The sequence below is a fragment of the Falco rusticolus genome, chromosome 12 (assembly GCF_015220075.1).
Source record: "Falco rusticolus isolate bFalRus1 chromosome 12, bFalRus1.pri, whole genome shotgun sequence".
Lineage (NCBI taxonomy): Eukaryota > Metazoa > Chordata > Aves > Falconiformes > Falconidae > Falco > Falco rusticolus.
The window spans coordinates 6,545,006-6,563,027 of NC_051198.1; the positions used below are offsets into that span (position 1 = coordinate 6,545,006).

Genomic DNA, 18,022 nt, shown 5'->3' on the forward strand with positions numbered 1-18,022 from the left:
GAATGGCTTTAAACTGAAAGAGGGTAGGCTTAGACTAAATATAAGGAAGAATTTCTTTACTGTGAGGGTGGCGAGGCACCGGCACAGGTTGCCCAGAGAAGCTGTGGCTGCCCCATCCCTGGCAGCGTTTAAGGCCAGGCTGGATGGGGCTGGGAGCAGCCTGGGCTGGTGGAAGGTGTCCCTGCCCGTGGCAGGGGAGTTGGAATTAGGTGGTCTTTAAAAGGTCCCTTCCAACCCAAACCATTCTGTGAATCTGAGGAATGGCCTTGTATTATAAATTCCATGAGGGTTCCCGCTGGTGCCTTCTTCCAGATCCTTCTGTCTGGTCTCTTTCTGAATCAGCTGGTGAGAAATAGCCAGTTCCTTTTATTAGGTGACCTTCTGATTAATGTCACGACAGTAAAACCAGTCACTGGTGACCTGTTGGTTTCTAAACACCTTCGTGAAATTCAGTTGAAAAACCACCTTGCTTTGAACAGTAACTACTAGAAGTACTATTTCTGTGCAATTTGACTGTATGGCGAAAAATTCTATTCTACCACCACCCCCCCCACCCCCCCAAAAAAAAAACCAAACCCCAAAAAAGTGGAGATTCTGGAAAAATCTGTAGAAAAGGTACGCACATATCAAATCATAACTTTGTACATTTCTCATAAATAGGTAATGTCAAGTGTCACCAAACCTCCTTTGCCCCTGTGTAGCCATCGGCAGTGGTGATGGTGTAAATAGCTATCCTGACTCGTGTTTATGCAGGTTGAGGCATTTGACTACTGAAAGAGTGTGTCCTACAGTTTGGGTAACTGTGTATAACCTCGAGTCATAGTTCTCCTAGACAAACTTGTAAATGAAAGCTAAATTAATTTTGTATAATGACAAGTTGATCTCCTGTGATGTATGCTCCCTTGCTTAAATGATTTTTGCCTGTTGCTATGCTGTAAAAGAGAAAAAGTCAAAATATTGAAAGTCATTGCTGCTAAATGTGTAAACAAAAGGAAGACATATCATATTCTTTGGGGTCAGAAAAATAAAGGAGGAGAACAAACTTGCTTCTAGAAAGCCTGGGAAACATGGAAAAATAAAATATAGTCATAATACAGTTGGTGCAATGTATAAGCCAATGACAAGACATTGTTGTATTTAATTCTGTGTATGTTTAAAATTGTGTAATTAGAATTTCCCTGTTTATTATAAAACAAGACACTTCACACAAGCTTCTTTTTATATATCATATTTATCCCCCGCCCTTCAATCTTTTAGCCATATTTTTGCCACCTGGAAAGTGATGATGCCTCCTATCAATTATGTCTTTGGAAGTAGTTTTCAGCATCGTGACATTTTTTGAGTGGTCATCAGGGTCTAGTGTGTTGGGTTTTTTTAAACTATTGACGACATCTGAGAGTGGAATAAAATTATCACTGTAACTAATATCCCACCTTTCAAGGAAGAGGTAACATAGAAATGTTTGCTTATGTAAGCTGTATGTTTAGCCTGGAGAACTGAAGTTTTACAGTGTAGGGCATGCTTCTCTCCCAGTTAAACTGGGAAATGTGTTTCAAAATCATCTTTAATTAAAATTTATTATAAACAAATTGAGGTTTATAGGGAAGGGTGTTGTCTTTCTGTAGACCAATTAATACAACAAACTCCCGAAGCTTTTGATACTACAAAGACCATTCTGATCTCAAGCAGAGACAGCAAACTTCAAGCTAACTGCTACTGTTATGCTGATGGTGTCACCTATATTTGCTATCTTTCTTGAAAGTGAAAGTGTGTGTGACAGTTGCAGCTTGCCTCCTTCCTGCATGCCTCCAAAAGCTAGCCAAAATATTGTATGTTTCCCTTTCAACTAAGCTTCAATTAATTCTGACCCTACAGCCCACATCTGTAGAAGGATCATAGGAATGGGAAATGCTAATAAGTGTCTTGGGAGGCTGGATCTCTAGTCCTGTCTCCTTTAGTGATACAGCACATTTGGAATGATGTAACTGAATACAAACTCACCATGCCTGTCCCCAGCATCCCAAGTTGTTTTGGTTTTTTTTTGTAATGACTGCTTTTACACTATTTGAAGTGAGGCAGTTTAAAGAAATGAGAGTACCCATGTAGGAGTTCCCTGACTGTAAAAACAAGTACAGCAATAAAAAGCATTTGTTTGGGTTTATCTGCTCATGGGGGGTGGGGGGGGTGGGGTGAGATAATAGTCCATCATCTAATATGTGCTTATCCTGGGCAAGGGTTTTAACAGGTTATGAGCAGATGACTTCCCTTGACTGATTTAACACTTTGCATTGGTAATAATTCTGTTTATGTTATATGTCTGGTTATCTTTTCCATTTGCAGAATCTATGAAGTGTTTCATGTGTTTGTATAAACGGTTTGATTCCTGAAAATATGTTCTGAATTAAATGCCGTTGTTGTACAACAATGCACTAACAACATTTTGATTTCATTTAAAGCCCTTTGTATAATAACACAGTGAATGTTATTAGACTGTTGCAGTGAATATGTTACCATTAAAAAACAGTTTGTAAAAATGGAGAGAGTTTTTGAATTCTAGAATAAGGGAGGATATCAGTTGGTGCCTCTGTTTCTCTCTGTAATTAGTTGGTTACGTGTTTTTCTATTGATTGTTGACAAAAGTGTTTCCCATCAAATCAGGTGTTTGGGTTTCAGTTGTGACAATCATACCTCAAAATCATTTCTAGTGCAAATTTTGAGATTGAGGTTGAAAACATACAATTTTAAATCTCTGTTCTTTGTTTGCCTTCCAGTTACAGTAGCTAGGAGTCACGAGTTGCTTCTTGCAGCCACAATGACTGGAAACACTTCATTTCCTCTAAAATAAAAGCTAGTATTTTCATGGAATTGCATGTCTTCAGAATAGAAATAAAAACTATTTAGAAACTTTTATAAGATCATCAAATCTGTTATTATAAACAGTATACATTTTTCTTCCGCTTCCCTTTGTTCCCCACAATTATTTGTATTGGACTTTAGTCTGTACAGAGAACTCCTTTGCTGCTGGAGAAGCCAAAACTGTCTTGAGCTGCTTAGTGTAAATATCATACATAAAGGTGTACCAAGCGAAGGCATATAAACTGTAAGTAAAGGTGTAAGGTATGCAAAGTATTGTATCATTTGAGAGCACGAAGGAGCCTGCATGGGAGCTTTTGCTTATATCATATTCAGGACTATAAAAAATAGGAGGTAACAAGACCCAGAAAGATCTATGCTTTATGTGCTCTTACTCGCCATATTCCTCTTTGTCTGTGACAGTTACGTTTCCTTGTGTCCTGTCCCAAAGCTATTCTAATTGAGTGGTAAAACCATTGGCTTTGGGATGTTGAAATAGTTCCAGCTATGCTGTCTATAAGAAGAGTGCTCCAAGACTCAGAGTGATAGAAATTTTCCATTTGGAAAGCTCGTCTGTTACGAGGATTTACACGTTATTCATATATATTTGTCTTTCTCTGGAGTGCTACAAATGTTTGGTCAGTTTGTAATATTTTAAAGATAATTTTGAACTGTTACTTTATATAGTTTCAAATGTGGTTCAAGATTTTCTTTTCTCCAGTTGTTTCAAGATTGGCAACTGAGACAAATATTGCCATTCAAAAGAAAATAAATTGTAAACAGTATCTCTCTGTAATAAACAGGTCTATGTTTTGCATCTGTATCTATTACAAAGTTTCTGTACTCAATAGAAAATGATGCAAGTTAACATGCAACATTTGATAATTTGAATTTTCTTGACATATCAAATGCTTGTTCGTTGTTCTAAGTGCTGAACCATGAATAATTTACTGCCTTTCTCTTTATAATATGCAGTGTCTGCTAACTTTGAAGTTCAGTAGTCAACTCAAAAGTTTGTTGGAGCTGACTGATGATTCACCAGAGATTTTTGAGAGATAGTTTGTCATCAGTTTAAAGCTTGGAGAGGTTTGCTGTTGCAGCCATCTGGTAATTCTTCGTTCTCTGGAGGAAAGAGAAACCTTTTGATAAAATAGATCAAAGCATTCTGCTCTTTCAGTGACTGATACCTATAAGTAACTTAGAAGTTTCTCGAAAAGATTTCACAGTGCCTGTCTCATTTGCCAAACTTTGGCATTCTAGGTACAAGACAGCATTAGGCAATAATTATATTCTAATTATATTTAAATAATTTAAATATACATATATATATATAAATGGATAATTAACAGATCTAAGTGTTTTGTAAACTCAGAAATTTCTAATTTACCGTATACGCTGTCATGATTAATAAAATCAAAGCTAAATCTTGTTCTTTGTACTAACTGTAAAGATAAGGGTACTCTCAAAGACCATACATCTGTGTCGTAAGCCTAATATATAGATGTACCTCTTAGACTGTAGGTGATGTAGAATTATAGTGTAAAAATATGCATCATACCATTTCTAGAACAAATTCTGTTAGCAATTGGAATGCTGGCATGGGGTTTGCAGATGTTTGGCGGTGAAGAGCAAATATGGAGGGAATGAGTTAGGACAGGAAGTGTGTGCTGCAACGTCCACTTGAAACAAGACCAAAGTGATGCTGGATTGTACATACACATTTGAGATTTGTCTGGAAGCAGGATGTTGTTTCTATTCCATCAGACATTCCGGATGTGCGATTGCCATGACTGCACATGTCCAGTCTTCTCAAAGAGTGAGTTCATTGCATCACAAGTGCAGCACAGCAGCCAAAATAGAATGATGAAATTGGCTTTTACCTTGCAAGTTGTTTAGTTAAAGGATGCCTGAGTGAGGCTGGGTGCTGTGTTACAGTAGAAGAAAGGGAAGGCATTAGCTTGCGATGCACCATACCTTTGTGCAAGAAAAGAGGCAGTTTTCTCTTGCTAGGAGTGAGTTAGTACACAGTGGAGCTAAGGGGATGTGTTTGTGCCATTCACTCTGCCTTATATTAGGTAATTTTAAAGACTGCTGTACTGAAGAAAGAAAATAATTAAACCTTGTATGTCACACTGTCCTCAGTTGAAGCCTATCAATGAATTTCAGAAATAGTTGATGCATCTTGGGATGTAGCCTGTATCATCCTAGCTAGGTACAGTGTTTATTAATAAGTTAGCCTTATTATCATTTAACCACTCAAAGTGTAGCATTGGTTAAATGGCAGGTGTCAGTGAATATTAGGTAGTTACCACAAGTTCTTCAAACTTGCTGTTCTTTACGTTGGGTAATGTGGAGAGAGAAAAAGGCTTCTAAAGAGACTGAGTTTTTAAGGACTTAATACATTTAAAATGCAAACTAGGTAACTAATATGGTACTAAATTCTCAGAAAACAGAATGATGGGAGTTTGGTGAAGGAACAGCTAATTCTTCACATGTTAAAATTTGTTTGAATTCAGATTTAAAAGTGACACAAAGATAGCAGAGGAAAATTCCATGTACTTGTGCTTGTTGGTGGTGTTTAAACTTTTCAGTGAGTTATCCAAGTTAGGTCTGGTGCTCTTGTTTCTCACTGTGCCCACAAACAAACAATAAATTTGTAATTCCATACTTCATAATCTTTCACAGTTTTATGTTCTGCCTGCTGTGTCTCTAAATCAGATGCATATGCTTACCTGATCGTTTACCTCCTTGTCTGCTTGACATGTGCTTCATAGCAGCTACAGCTGAACATTTTTTTCTTCTTGTTTTTTTTAGTGTGGGAACTTTGCAGTTTTGGTGGATGTTCATATTTTGCCTCAAGGCTCCAGTAAAGACACCAGCTGGTTTTCAGATCATGAGAAAGAGGTACAACAAATATAAATTCTACTTCAAAAGCATGTGGCTGCAGGGGAAAAGTTGGATTGCCTTGGACTGTTAAGAATTTTTCAGAGTTATGAGAATATTATTAGTTATACCTATTCGTCAATGGTTGCTGTGGGACCCCTAAGTCAACCACATATGCTTTTCGGGTCACTAATGACTACTTTCAATTTGCCTTTTAATTTTTAAACTCTGTGTGTGTGCATACATGCAGCGTGCATGCTGTTTTGATTCTTCTGACTTAACTTTTAATTTATAAAACATATTTTTCTTGGTTTGTTAATTATCCTGAGTGATGTAAAACAGATTGTGACAGGTATCACTTTTGCAGAGCTTGTTGGTGAAATATCTTTCTATTAATTGTCTTTTCTCATTCTGAGAAATGTGAATGATATTGTGTGTAGTGTGTGCAAGAAAACATCATTAGTATGTATGATTAACTAATGATAAAATAAGATTGTATCTTATGAAAGGAAACTCATCTTTAAGTGTAGCATTTTATCTCCTGACAACAGATGAAATTTTTGAAAATCAGTGCATCAATGACCAGCAAAATTGTGAGTGTAGCTTTTATCAGATTCTGTGTGACTTCTGCTAGAGTCTTGTGATGAGCTACTGGTGGGAGCCTTCCCCTATTTCAGTCTGTGTGGGAACTTGAGAAGTTCCCTATTGAAAATGAATGCAGGACATGTTTCAAATGCCTGTGGACTTTCCCGCAAGTCTCTGTTACGGTAATTTTCAGCAGATAGCTTTCCTAATAATGACATAATTAACTTGTCACTCCAGAGCATCCTCATACATCTCAAAGTAATATGTTTAAATAAAATTTAAAGAAACAATAAATTAATATCCTGAGGCAGTGAAAGCAGAATATTTAACAGCATGTGGTTCATCTGATTGGTGCTTTATTAAGCAGAGAAAAAAGAAAATAGGGGAAATCTTTTAGACTTCTTTTTTCTAACTAAATGAATACTCATTTACCCCTTCTATTTATAACCAGTTTTACTATCCTGGTTATCTGACTTCTAAGTGTTTTCAATATGTATTTTGTAAGACTGCCAAAACAAAAGATATGAATTTCAGGAAATTAGATCATGATTGATTTAATAAAAAGGCATGACAGGGCAGCATTCATTACATTTCTGTGACCACACATTTTGAGTGAAGTACAAAGGTTGCATATTTTCAACAGCCGAGAAGTGTGATTCCAATAGCTTTACAATTTGCTTCCTGAAAGTCCTATGCAGAATCTTTGTTAAAGTGGGAAGAAAAAGGTCAGTAAGGTATTACAGGAAAATTATGCCTACATGGTTTTTTTATGAGAGTTTTTACACATTCATCACAAACAGTTTTCTGAGTTTTTGTTATTTCCTGATTCTGGAAAACACTAATAGCGGTACAGCCCTCTCTGCTTGTCTGTGGGAAAAGCAGATGCTTCTTAGACCCCTTGTAACTAAAACACCATCTCTGCTGATCCCCTGCTTACCCTGGATGAAAGTCGGCGGCTGCTGTTTGTAGCAAATGGAAACTGGCGATGCGGTCCCAGGTGTAAGCTCCTGCTTGGAGAGTGGGTTGTGTTGAGCAGGCTGGGAACTGAATGAGTGCCCATAAGCATGAGACTGGTGTAAGAAGACAAACACAGTGCATGTTGTCTAGCTGGGCATTGTAAAGACCACCATTTTTGAGCTTTTCTCTCTTTCTGCCCTTGCTGTCCTATCTCTTTTCCCCTGGAATCACAAAGTCAAAGTATTGCCTTTGTACTTTGAGAAATGTTTACTAAACTGATTTCTACTCATGTCATTGCTATAATCTCTCCATATGCATATAGAAGGTCTCAGTTACAAGTTCTTTTTAGCAGTGGAAAGTACGTAGACACAATTCTCTTGAAGCCTACTCTTGTTTATGCTTTCTTAAGTATAGATCTGTATAGGTTTTTGTGAAGAACCGTTTAAATAATATTTCCATAAGCATAACAACTAAAATATTTTCCATGTAAATTAAGGAAGTGCATGCTAATCTTTATTGTTGCAGAAGGAACCAAATGCACATGATGTTTCCGCTGCTTTCTAGACCTTTTCATTTTAACCTGAATGCATAGTCCTGTGAAGGAATGTGTAATGAGATCACTTTAATGAGTTAAACAGAAGAATAAGTAAATATAGTATTTTATAATTGTACTCTTCTAGAAGAAAGGAAAATTTATTTCTTACGGTAAGGAGAAAATACTGTTTGTGGTTGACCAGTATATGTGCACTGCTTTCATTTAGAGCAATATATTAAAAATTTGTTGCTCTGCATACTTTCTAGATTAATCAAAAGTAAATTTCAAGCAAAGATATTTTAGTTTAGGTAGTACTAATATAATTCTGTCTATTGTCCAAATGCTGTAAAAAGGTAAAATGATATTTTTGTGTGCCACAAAGTATCGTTTCTGTGAACACATAGTTATGCACAATGAAAAATGGGAATACTGAGGGAAAAGGTTCAAATATGTGTGTATGTATTAATCTGGAAGCTTCATTCTGGTATTCAAGACATTAATGTTTTGCTTTTACTCCAGAGGTTTTTTTTCCATGGTTATTCTGGCTGAAGGGTTTGTTCTTCTTGAGTTGTATGTAGTTTTTACCATGCTTTGCTGAAGGGAGTATGAAAGATATGAGCAGTTATATTTAGGAGCAGAAAAATCAAAATGGACTAGAGAAATTAGGTTGTTTTGACCTAATTAGCTTTGAGTCTTCCCTCCCCCTCCCTGATTTGAACCAAAATATCTGATGCATTTCGTAAGAATTCTTGCAGAGAAATAGTGTGTTGGCAATTCCTGGGAGGATTTTTACTAATATATTGCTTAAATACCAAATGTTATGATACATTTTTAACATGTATTTTTTCCTACTTTGCACGCAAATGAAACTAATTTGCTGTTCAGAAATTACTAGTATCGTAATATAATGTATTTAATCTGCCAAGTTAGAGTTTCATAATGTACTTCCTCTCTTGTTTTATAGCAAAATTGTTTGGTTCCCCACCCACCTTGCCCTTGTTCCCATTCATTTCCTAACTTATGTGCTTCTCACCTCTATGTAATACCTCAGTACGTAATTGCAAATAATGTTTTCCCTTTTTATGTGAAAGGCAGTGATTTTGTATTGATTTCTATTGATTTCTGCTGTGTGTCTGTGGGCACGTATATAAATTTAGATCTAAACAGGCCAATGGTTGCTTTTTCAGGAGGTCTGCATGCTGCTAGAAGAAGTTGTGGCTTCAAGAGTCAAACACTACTTGGAAGCACCTAAACAGAGAGGTCAAGGGAAATCAACAGAACGTGCACCATCTGGCCCTTTGTTTCTTACCAGTAAGATAAATTATTTAATTTAATGTGAAATAAAGTAAGATAAGGTATGGTGGAAACTTCTTTATTTTTTCCTTGAGAAATTTGACATCAGTAAAGCCAGTGAGCCTGAAATAGCTGGTGTTTGGGTCTGAAATTACTTGAGCTACGTTACTGAAAAAATTGCATGGATATTAATTTTTTACATTATTGAAAAATGAACATAGTGCTAGTACTATTGGTATGAGAGCCTGTCAGCAGAATTGAATAAATGGTATAATTCTCCTAAATTGATGGTGCTGGTTTGTTAAGTCTACTCTCAACTTGAGTATTTAGTTTCTAATTTTTTTATTTAGAAATAATTTATTTACTTCCTCTTCTGAGAGCCTAAGAGTTCAGTCTTAAAAAGTTGCTATGGTATGATAAACAGCATTCATCATTTCACCGGTGTTACTTCGGGCTTGGCAGTAGCATCAATGACCTTGGGAGTAATTCATGTCCAGAAGAGAACAGTAGTAAGAGCATTTACCCAATTAGAACTTTTCTTCATGTATGTGAGGGTGGTAGACTAATCGGTGCAATTTCAGTACACGCATGTTGTAAACTAAAGATAATGATCACTATAGCCTGTGCTCTAACGATAGACCATCTTTTGGGGGCTAAATGGCTTGCCAGTTTTTGTTTAATGTTATTTCACTAGGTGGTGTGGTCATCATGGTGGGTTTTACAGTTGATAGGCTTGTGTATTGGTGTTATATCACACAAGCAATTTCTTTTTAAATAGTTCTTAAGAAAGAATGACTTTTCTTTTATTACCAGCCTGGAGCATGTTATAAACTTGTCACAGAATAGTTTCTCACATTTCCTTAAATATCTTGAAATAGGTCTGTACTGAACTATGAATTCTGTAATGAATGTAATTATGCACTTGCAATATACAATCAGTATACTGATAGAAAATATTGAATTCAATGTTTATTACATTAACAGTTCTAATTCAGAACAAATTCTTCGCCTTTCAAAATATCTTTGGTTATTGAAAAAGTATTCTATAGAATTCTAGTTAATGGTTGCAGCTTTAAACAGTAATATCAATATTAATGATTGTTCTTAATAAAGAAAACACAGGTTAAATACTGTATGGTTGGCTTATTATTGCAAAATTTTAAGCATATTGTGGGAGCCAGATTGTTATGGCATGACAGGAAGGTTTATTTTCCAGCCACTAAAACAATACCATGTAAGCAAAAAGTGCTTCAGGACACTAAAGGATTTTCAAGCCCTTTCTTCCTTACAAGTTGTAGTAACAACTTCAAAATATTACTAATTTTTATAAAACACATCAGATCTCCATACTTCTCTGGTTTTGAGTGGACAAATAGAATTTCCTTGCAGTGAAAGCAGAGGGGCATTACAGAGGGTGGGATCAGAATTTCTGAGATTTGTTGCAGGTTTTCTGTGGTTTATTTTACTGAGTGATATTTTTTATGATTTTTTTTTTTTTAGGTTTCCTGCTTCAATAAAATAGTAGTTTTTCAAAAACAATGAGTTTGTAAGATAAAACTGCCGGACATAATTAATTGGTTTCATATATGTAGATAGATGGAACACTAATTTGAGGGTGTTTGTGAGATTTTAGGATCTTACATTTTCTTTTATGTTGTGACGTTTTCAGTAAAAATACTGGCATGCTGTCCCAAGGTTGTGAATTGATCTTCTGCTTGACCCTTCCCCTTATTTCTTGGAAGTGAAAAACTTAAGGATATGCATTTGAGGAGGTTATCGGTAATATCTGTGACAGTTTTAAATTAAAAAATATTTGCTTTGTATGAGGCAGAATTACTGTTCCATCAATTTTCTGAAGTTAATCTCACTGTCATTAATTAACAGTAAAGAAATAAAGGAAGACAATAGTCTGTGGTAATCAACATTCACTTTTAACTTAATTTCTAAGTCCGTCTTTTTCCTCTTCTCTCAGCTTGCTTTGCTCAGGGTGTAATTTGTAAGAAAGAAGTGCTTTGTTCAAGTCCCAGAATCAAGTTTATTCAAGTTACATTCAAGTCTGTTCTTACCTGAGAAGGAAATAACAGGATAAGTGGGTGCTCACTGGAGCAACTGGGGCCTACCTCTAAGGGACTGACCCTTTTAGATGGCCTGCAAGTCTAATAGTCTTCAGCAGTTACCATCACTTAAATGTGGCTCCGAAACCTCTTTGTGTTTTGCCTTCCACTCCAGGATCACAGGTTCTGTTTGTAGAGTACAATGATATGTTTTTGTGTTTTTTCACAAACAGATGAAGTGCAAGATAGCTGGCCAGTGTTTGGCTGACTGTGTTGGTGTATACAAAGAAATGCGCAGGCTTGGTATGTGGCTAAGGACATACACATACTGTAGGTGCTGCTGGTGAAATGTTTAAGCTTGCAGCTATTGTTGCATTTGGAGGTTATTAGAAGGTTTTGAGCTCTTCAGACTGAATGTGGTTTCTTTTGCTCAAAGTTATGCAAGTCTGTGTCTAGAGTTTCACTGCTGTAAAATCCCTGCTATTGTAAAGGAAGAGCGTATCTATGGAAGGAACATTAAGATGCTTATTAGCTGGTTATTTACTACTTCGAATATCCAGGTCAGCATTCCACCCTTATCTGAACTCGCATCTTTTCAGGTCAATTTTAATTACTTTGCTCTCTGCATTGCAAGATGTATTCAAAAGCTATTAGAATCAGAATTATTAGACCAGTATTAGTAAGATTTTAGTCTATCTCTAATATCAAAGCATGTTGTTTTAGGATTTTCTTCAGAAATAGAAGCCAAGCTATGTTACTTTGATGAGCAGATCTCATCCTGCTGTCTAGATCTGTTAATCAGGGAAGGCTGTTAAGCTGGCTACTGTAACTATTTTGAAGAGAAAATTTTCACCTATCATAATTTCTGTTTAGTTTTAATGTTCTAGTATGTTTAATATTAATATTATTTAATACCACCTTTCAGTTTTGTGGCACATAATATAAATATCTATGCAGGTTACTTGTTAATTTACATTTCTTTTTCATTTAAGTTACACCCCCACAGCAGTGTGTGGTGGGTCGCATACCATCTCATTAGGAAATCTGTGGGTGTTACACACAGGAGAAGAAAGAAAGAAGGAAAGAATGAAAAAATGAGAGAAAGTAGCCAAGACAAGCAAGTCCTTCCTATTCTTCCTTCTGTCTGAACAATTTCCCCACCCCTCCCAAATGGCCAGTATGAATAATTTGCCAAAGTAAGCTTTAATTTAGTCTTTGGACATAGGCTTTGGTATAAACTCTGTGTTTCCTCTGTTTAATTAATGTCCAAACCTGTTTGATTTTGGTTGGTTTTATTTTTTTTAAGAGAAAATTAAAATGGGGCAGATTTTCAAAGATTATTTTGCTTGCATCCAATCTGCATGGCCAAAGTCATGCAAGAAGGGCATCGATCATGTATGGTTTGTCGTTGATTTGAAGCTGATGAATGCATGCCATTCGATAACAAAAGCCATGTACTAGTGAATTTCTCTCACTAAAAGGACCCCACTACCTCACTTTACAGATATGTAATCTTTAAAGTTAGAACTTATGTTTTTATATATATGTGCCATACAGTTTCACTTTGCACCACTTGCGCTATTCAGTAACACGTACTGGGGTTTAGTGATGTCAAGGATGTTAGTGTGTCGTAATGCTCACCTTACTGTAGACGTAAACAAGTGAAAATCAGAGCCTGTTTTTTCATGTGCCATGGGAGGTGGCTGTTTTTCATAAAAAGCAATGGGTATGAAGTAACTAGAGGCTATAAAGAGGACTGAACGAAGATGTAGGGCAATGGGGAAGGAAGGACTGTGGAAAACTAAGGAAGAAGGCAAAGTTTATATGGGCATAGAGGAAGCAAAAAGGAGGATGCAGAAAGAAAATATGGCTGGTAGAAATGTCCATATTCAAAATGGAAGGAAGGAAGAAGGTATCTGGTAAACTGACCTTCTTCCCCCTCTCGGGGGAGGAAAAAGTTAACTACGTTTATCCTACAAGTAATTTTCAGATCTTTTCTCATTCCTTCCCTAGCATCCTTGTTGTTTTTCTTGGCTTGAGAGTGGAACATTTTTGCTCTGATTTCAGATCTTTCTATTGTACAGTCTCTTCTACAATGAAAATAATTAGAGAGTGTGCTGTCACATGGTACAATGAGTTCCCAGCTTGATTTTTATCTGCTTTCTCTGGGATTGTGTATATTTTTTTAATATTTTCAACCTGATTTTCTGAGGAAATGGGGCTTACTGTGATCATGTTTTCTCTGGGTCTGTCTGTCTATCTTTCCCCCCTGTTGCTTTTTGCAAACACGATTGAACTTTATCAACAGGTAGAAGTCTCAGACATTTACTTCTGATAAGCTTACTAAAATGAGAAACTGGAAGAAGTATAAGAGCTGTCATGAATAGTTCAGCATTACAAAGATATGGAGTCAAAGTTCATGCCTTATTTAGTATTAAAAACCCCCATAAGATGCAATTTCATAAGAAAATACATTTCTATTGCTTATCAGTTTGTTTGGCTCCTGTAAGTACACAAAAAATATACAATGATGGTAAAAATACATGATGGTAAATATTCTGAACTGTTTTGGCCTTGCATTTTAATTTGAACATTATGATGTTTTTAAGAAAAACACCCTTTTCAGACTGCCCTAGTTTGCTTTAGGAGGGTTCACTATTACTGTAGATCATGAATTGTGTAAGGTGTTCGTAGGGTATGTTCCATGTTACAGTCTTGTAGCAGCAAAACTGATTTATTCTCCCAGCTGTTAACTTACTCCCCTACTGTGAAACTGTTTGGTTTGGTTTTAACTAGAACTATTTCACCTATCCTGCCTAAAGAGCAACTCCACGAAAACTTGGTGGGTACAACTGGAGGGAAAGTAAGGTATGGCAGATAAGCTACCATAGGGGACGGAGGAGGACAGAAGTCTTTTAATGAACTTTCATGTCTACAGTTGCACGTTGTAATTTCTGTCTCTCAAAAGAATTATATTGCAGCTTCTTTACAATGGAGTAATTTATGATTTGTAGCCAAGTCCTGCAGATCTTTGTGAACTTTAAACTTGCAGTCATCTGTCTGTGACAACAGAGCCTCCTAGCTCCCTGAAGTATGCAGTAACTTATGCAATAACTTAAGAAAAATGTTTTGATTAGTATCTTGTGCTTAATATTTCCTGTATTTGCTTTAGATTGCTTTTTTCCATTTTTTTTTCAGCCAGCTAATGGGAAATAAAGGCATCTTTTTTCATCAAAACATTTTTCTTCTAGAAGATCAAGGTTATATATCTGAATATTTTTTTGTTGTTGTTCTTGGTGTAGAGGATATTTTACAAGCACAGAAACCCCCATACTTATGCACTGTTTGGATTATTTTCTTTTTAGTGGGTTTTTGGTGTTGGTGTGTGGGTTTTTTTACCTTAGATTATAATACAATAGAATTGGGAAAAAAGTCAAGAAGGGCAACAGAGATGATCCAAGATGAGGAAATACAATACAGGGAACATGCAAAATACAGGGAACAGTCAGTCAAGTGTGATAGGACTCTTGAGCCTGGCAAATACATGAATTGGGGGGAATGCAACAGAGTTCTGCAAAATAATTTCTTCTCTCATTCTCTTCCAACTTGAGAACAGAAGGGCATCAAATGGAGGTATTGGAAGCACCATGGTAGTTAAAGGAGCTGTGGGACTCTTTGCCAAAGGATAATGGGTATGATGAAAGCTTACAATGAGTCCACAAGGACATGGGAGAGGGATCCAGGGAGGGTACAGAATTCACAAATCTGTTTTGGTTCGATAAAGGCCTGAGTTGAGAGTGCTTGGACTCTGGGAGAATATTGGGGAAATAGCTGCATACACTTTGCACTTGTATTTTGTTTCCCCTTGCCTTGTAGCCATTTGTTGTATGCAAGGTATTTAGCTACATGGACCTTTGATCTTACCCAATATGGCCTTTTTATTGTACTTTTCTGGAAAAAGCCTGCACTATAAACTGAAAACTCATTAGTATGCCAGAGAGAGTTGGTGTTTCAAAGACTGCCAGAGAAAGTTCTGCACTTTCTAGATTGAAGGATCTACCTTTGTCTTCCTGTTATTACACCAAGATTTGCAGAGACTTTAGCAATTGCTGTTGCTGTCTTACATGGGACATTTGCAGCTGCAGCACCAGGTGGGTAGAATGCATTCTCCTAACTTTACTTCTTCCCTACTTGCAGCTCCCATGTGAAGTTATTTATGGTCTTGGATAGGAAATGAAATGGTGTATTTATTTTACAGATGACCTTAATAAAGTACTTTATATAGTTAGTATTGTATTGAAAAGAAATATTATTTATTTAAAACAAGAGAGTTGTTTAACTGAGTGTATTTTTGTGAAAGAATTTGCTGTTGGTTTTGAAAACAATCTTGACCTTTAACCTTTAATTACTGTCTGCCTTAATTCTGTTTTTCTTGTTTCCATCTTTTGTTTGTCTCTTGTTTTTGTATGTTTTTTCCAATTTATGAAAAGAAAAGATACAATGACAACTACTCTTTAAGTATGTGTGTGTGCAAAAAAATACATTTGCATGCACATATGTTTACAGTTACTGTCTTACCTATATAAGCTCTAAAGGTCTGTCTATAGCATCCAAGTACTTCTGCATAGTAATTTTGCTGTTAGTACTTCAGTTTATGCACAAGACATGTATTTATGTAAATTCAAAGTTTATCTTTGGAGTTTTCATTATATAGTTAGGCAAAAAATCTGTATCTATTAATCGTGTATTTACAAAGTGGAATTATGTCTCCTTTTTCAATTTGTCAAAGCTGGCTAGAAGTTAATAGGCAATTAATCTCTATCAGTTAAGAATTAAATTAGGATGCTAGTTTGGTGCAGATGTTGCAAGTTAGGCAAGATAAACCCAACCTTTAATTTCTGATTTGATACTTGAGAATATGAAAGTGACTCTCATCTAGTCTAGGAAACATACAGCTACCTTTCGAAAGAGCCCTTAGCATCTGTTTGTCCAAGTGGGAATTCAGCATTTTTGGAATCCAAATGGAGTGATTTTAAAAACATGTCCCTAAGTGCTTCCCATTTCTGATTTGACTGCCTGATTATTCTTTGTAACATCTGTTCCTCTTGAAGGTACTCTTTCTTGTGTGCACTGTATAGCCTTTTAAAGCTTCTGTAGTCACTTGGAAGCAGGAATACTGAGGATAGGGTGTCAGTGTACAGCTTCTGTGGACCTGTTTAAGCATTAGGCACAGCTGGAATGGGTAGCAGTAGGTTTGGGGGGTTTTTTTTGGGTGCTTACTGTTGCAGCTGAAATGTTCTGAAGAGTAAGTTTGACTTTAAATTGTCTTCTCCCGTTCTTTGTGAACATGGCAAATAGGATTTCTGCTAGAAACATTTCATAGTTTTTGTGGTCTGCATTTAATGGTCAAATTCCTTGCATTGGAATGTCTAAAATACCAGAGAAGAAATGATTTGGTCAGTCTGATAGACCTGACTTTCCTTAGCTGTCTGACCTTTACAAATATGTGTGTGGGGCAGCCTGAACACTGTGCTGCCTGGAATATGCTACAGATAAATTAGTGAGGACAGTTTAACATAATATGTGCATTCTGCTGAAGTGAAGTGTTTGCAATTAATGTCTGAATCTGGTCATATGCTTTGGGCTGTATTGTTCATATAATATGAATATGCCTTTAGGAATATGTTTTTTCAGCTTGGGTACATATGATTGCATATAACACTTGCTAACATACATAGTAGGTTGCGCTATTTGGATACATACCAGGTCTACCTCTCATATGTTATAAAACTCACATACACTTCATTGCTGTTGTGTTTCTTGTCCATGTACAGATAATGCTCTGTCTGTGTGCTGTGCAGTTTTGGCGGCTATGAGTTTGGGACTTCTGAAAAAACCTGAAAATCTGTCTGTTACTGGGGCAGAGATTCTATGATTTTAGACCTAAGTAGTCTTGTTGGGCAGCGATAGGAGTCATGAGATTACTGGTGTGTTTTAGTAGGCACATAAGCGTTTACATCAGGACTGTTGTCAGCATCTTAGGTTTCAGGGTTTTTCGTGTAACTGCATGGGAGAGGGAAAATAGTTTGATTAGGTAAAAAAAACCAGAAAGCCCAAACCAAACCCTACTATGCAAATACAGATAATGAAAGTGGATGAAAAAAGACATATGATTACCAAGGGGAAAAGAAAGACTATCTTTTTTTTTTTAATTAACCAGGTTTAATAACTTCTTTTGTGTTTTTTTAATTAGTTCAACTGTATATTAAATGAGATGGAAAAAAATGAGGATTTGATTTTTATTTTAAGATGAAATGTCAGGTTCCTTTATAAAAAAAAAAGTAAGTATTCTTTATTAAATGTTTCTAAAGAGAGCAATATTGTTTTGGTTACAATGTAAGCAAGAAAGAATAGGGATTTGAAATAAAACCTAAAAGAAATATGATTTCCCCAGAAATGTTTAGAGGAATTTACTTAATTGCAACCAGAAGTTTGACCTGGAAGTGTAACGTTTTGACCTTTTAGCTGTCTGGTTTCCTAAATGTGTTGTTTTGCTCTCTTTAAACTGTGAGAAAATCTGTTTTACACATCTTTAACCCCTGCATTCCATGAAAGTCTCAATATAAAAGTCCCCAAACTATCACCAGCAGTCCCAAGAAAAACAAAAATTGTCATTATGTTTTAAGAAAAAGAAATCATTATAGATATGTGTTGAACATTGAAGTTCTATTTTCATTATAACTGGAAGTAATTGTGGGTGTAATTTCATGGTTAAATATGAATAGGAATTTCTTTTATCCTTTCCATGTTACCATATTACACAATAATACTCTCCTTTGTTCTTTTGTTCTTAGGTTTCATT

The 18,022-nt window shown here is 36.0% G+C and overlaps 1 protein-coding gene across 1 annotated transcript in view; it reads left to right on the forward strand.

Annotated features, from left to right (window-relative positions):
• The window catches only part of LOC119156247 (SLX4 interacting protein), an 80,042-nt gene that overhangs the window by 34,939 nt on the left and 27,081 nt on the right, over positions 1 to 18,022 (forward strand). The window contains exons 4-5 of the mRNA XM_037405829.1: positions 5,668 to 5,757; positions 9,001 to 9,124. Of these exons, the coding sequence (XP_037261726.1) occupies positions 5,668 to 5,757; positions 9,001 to 9,124 (214 nt within the window). The remainder of the gene's footprint in view (positions 1 to 5,667; positions 5,758 to 9,000; positions 9,125 to 18,022) is intronic.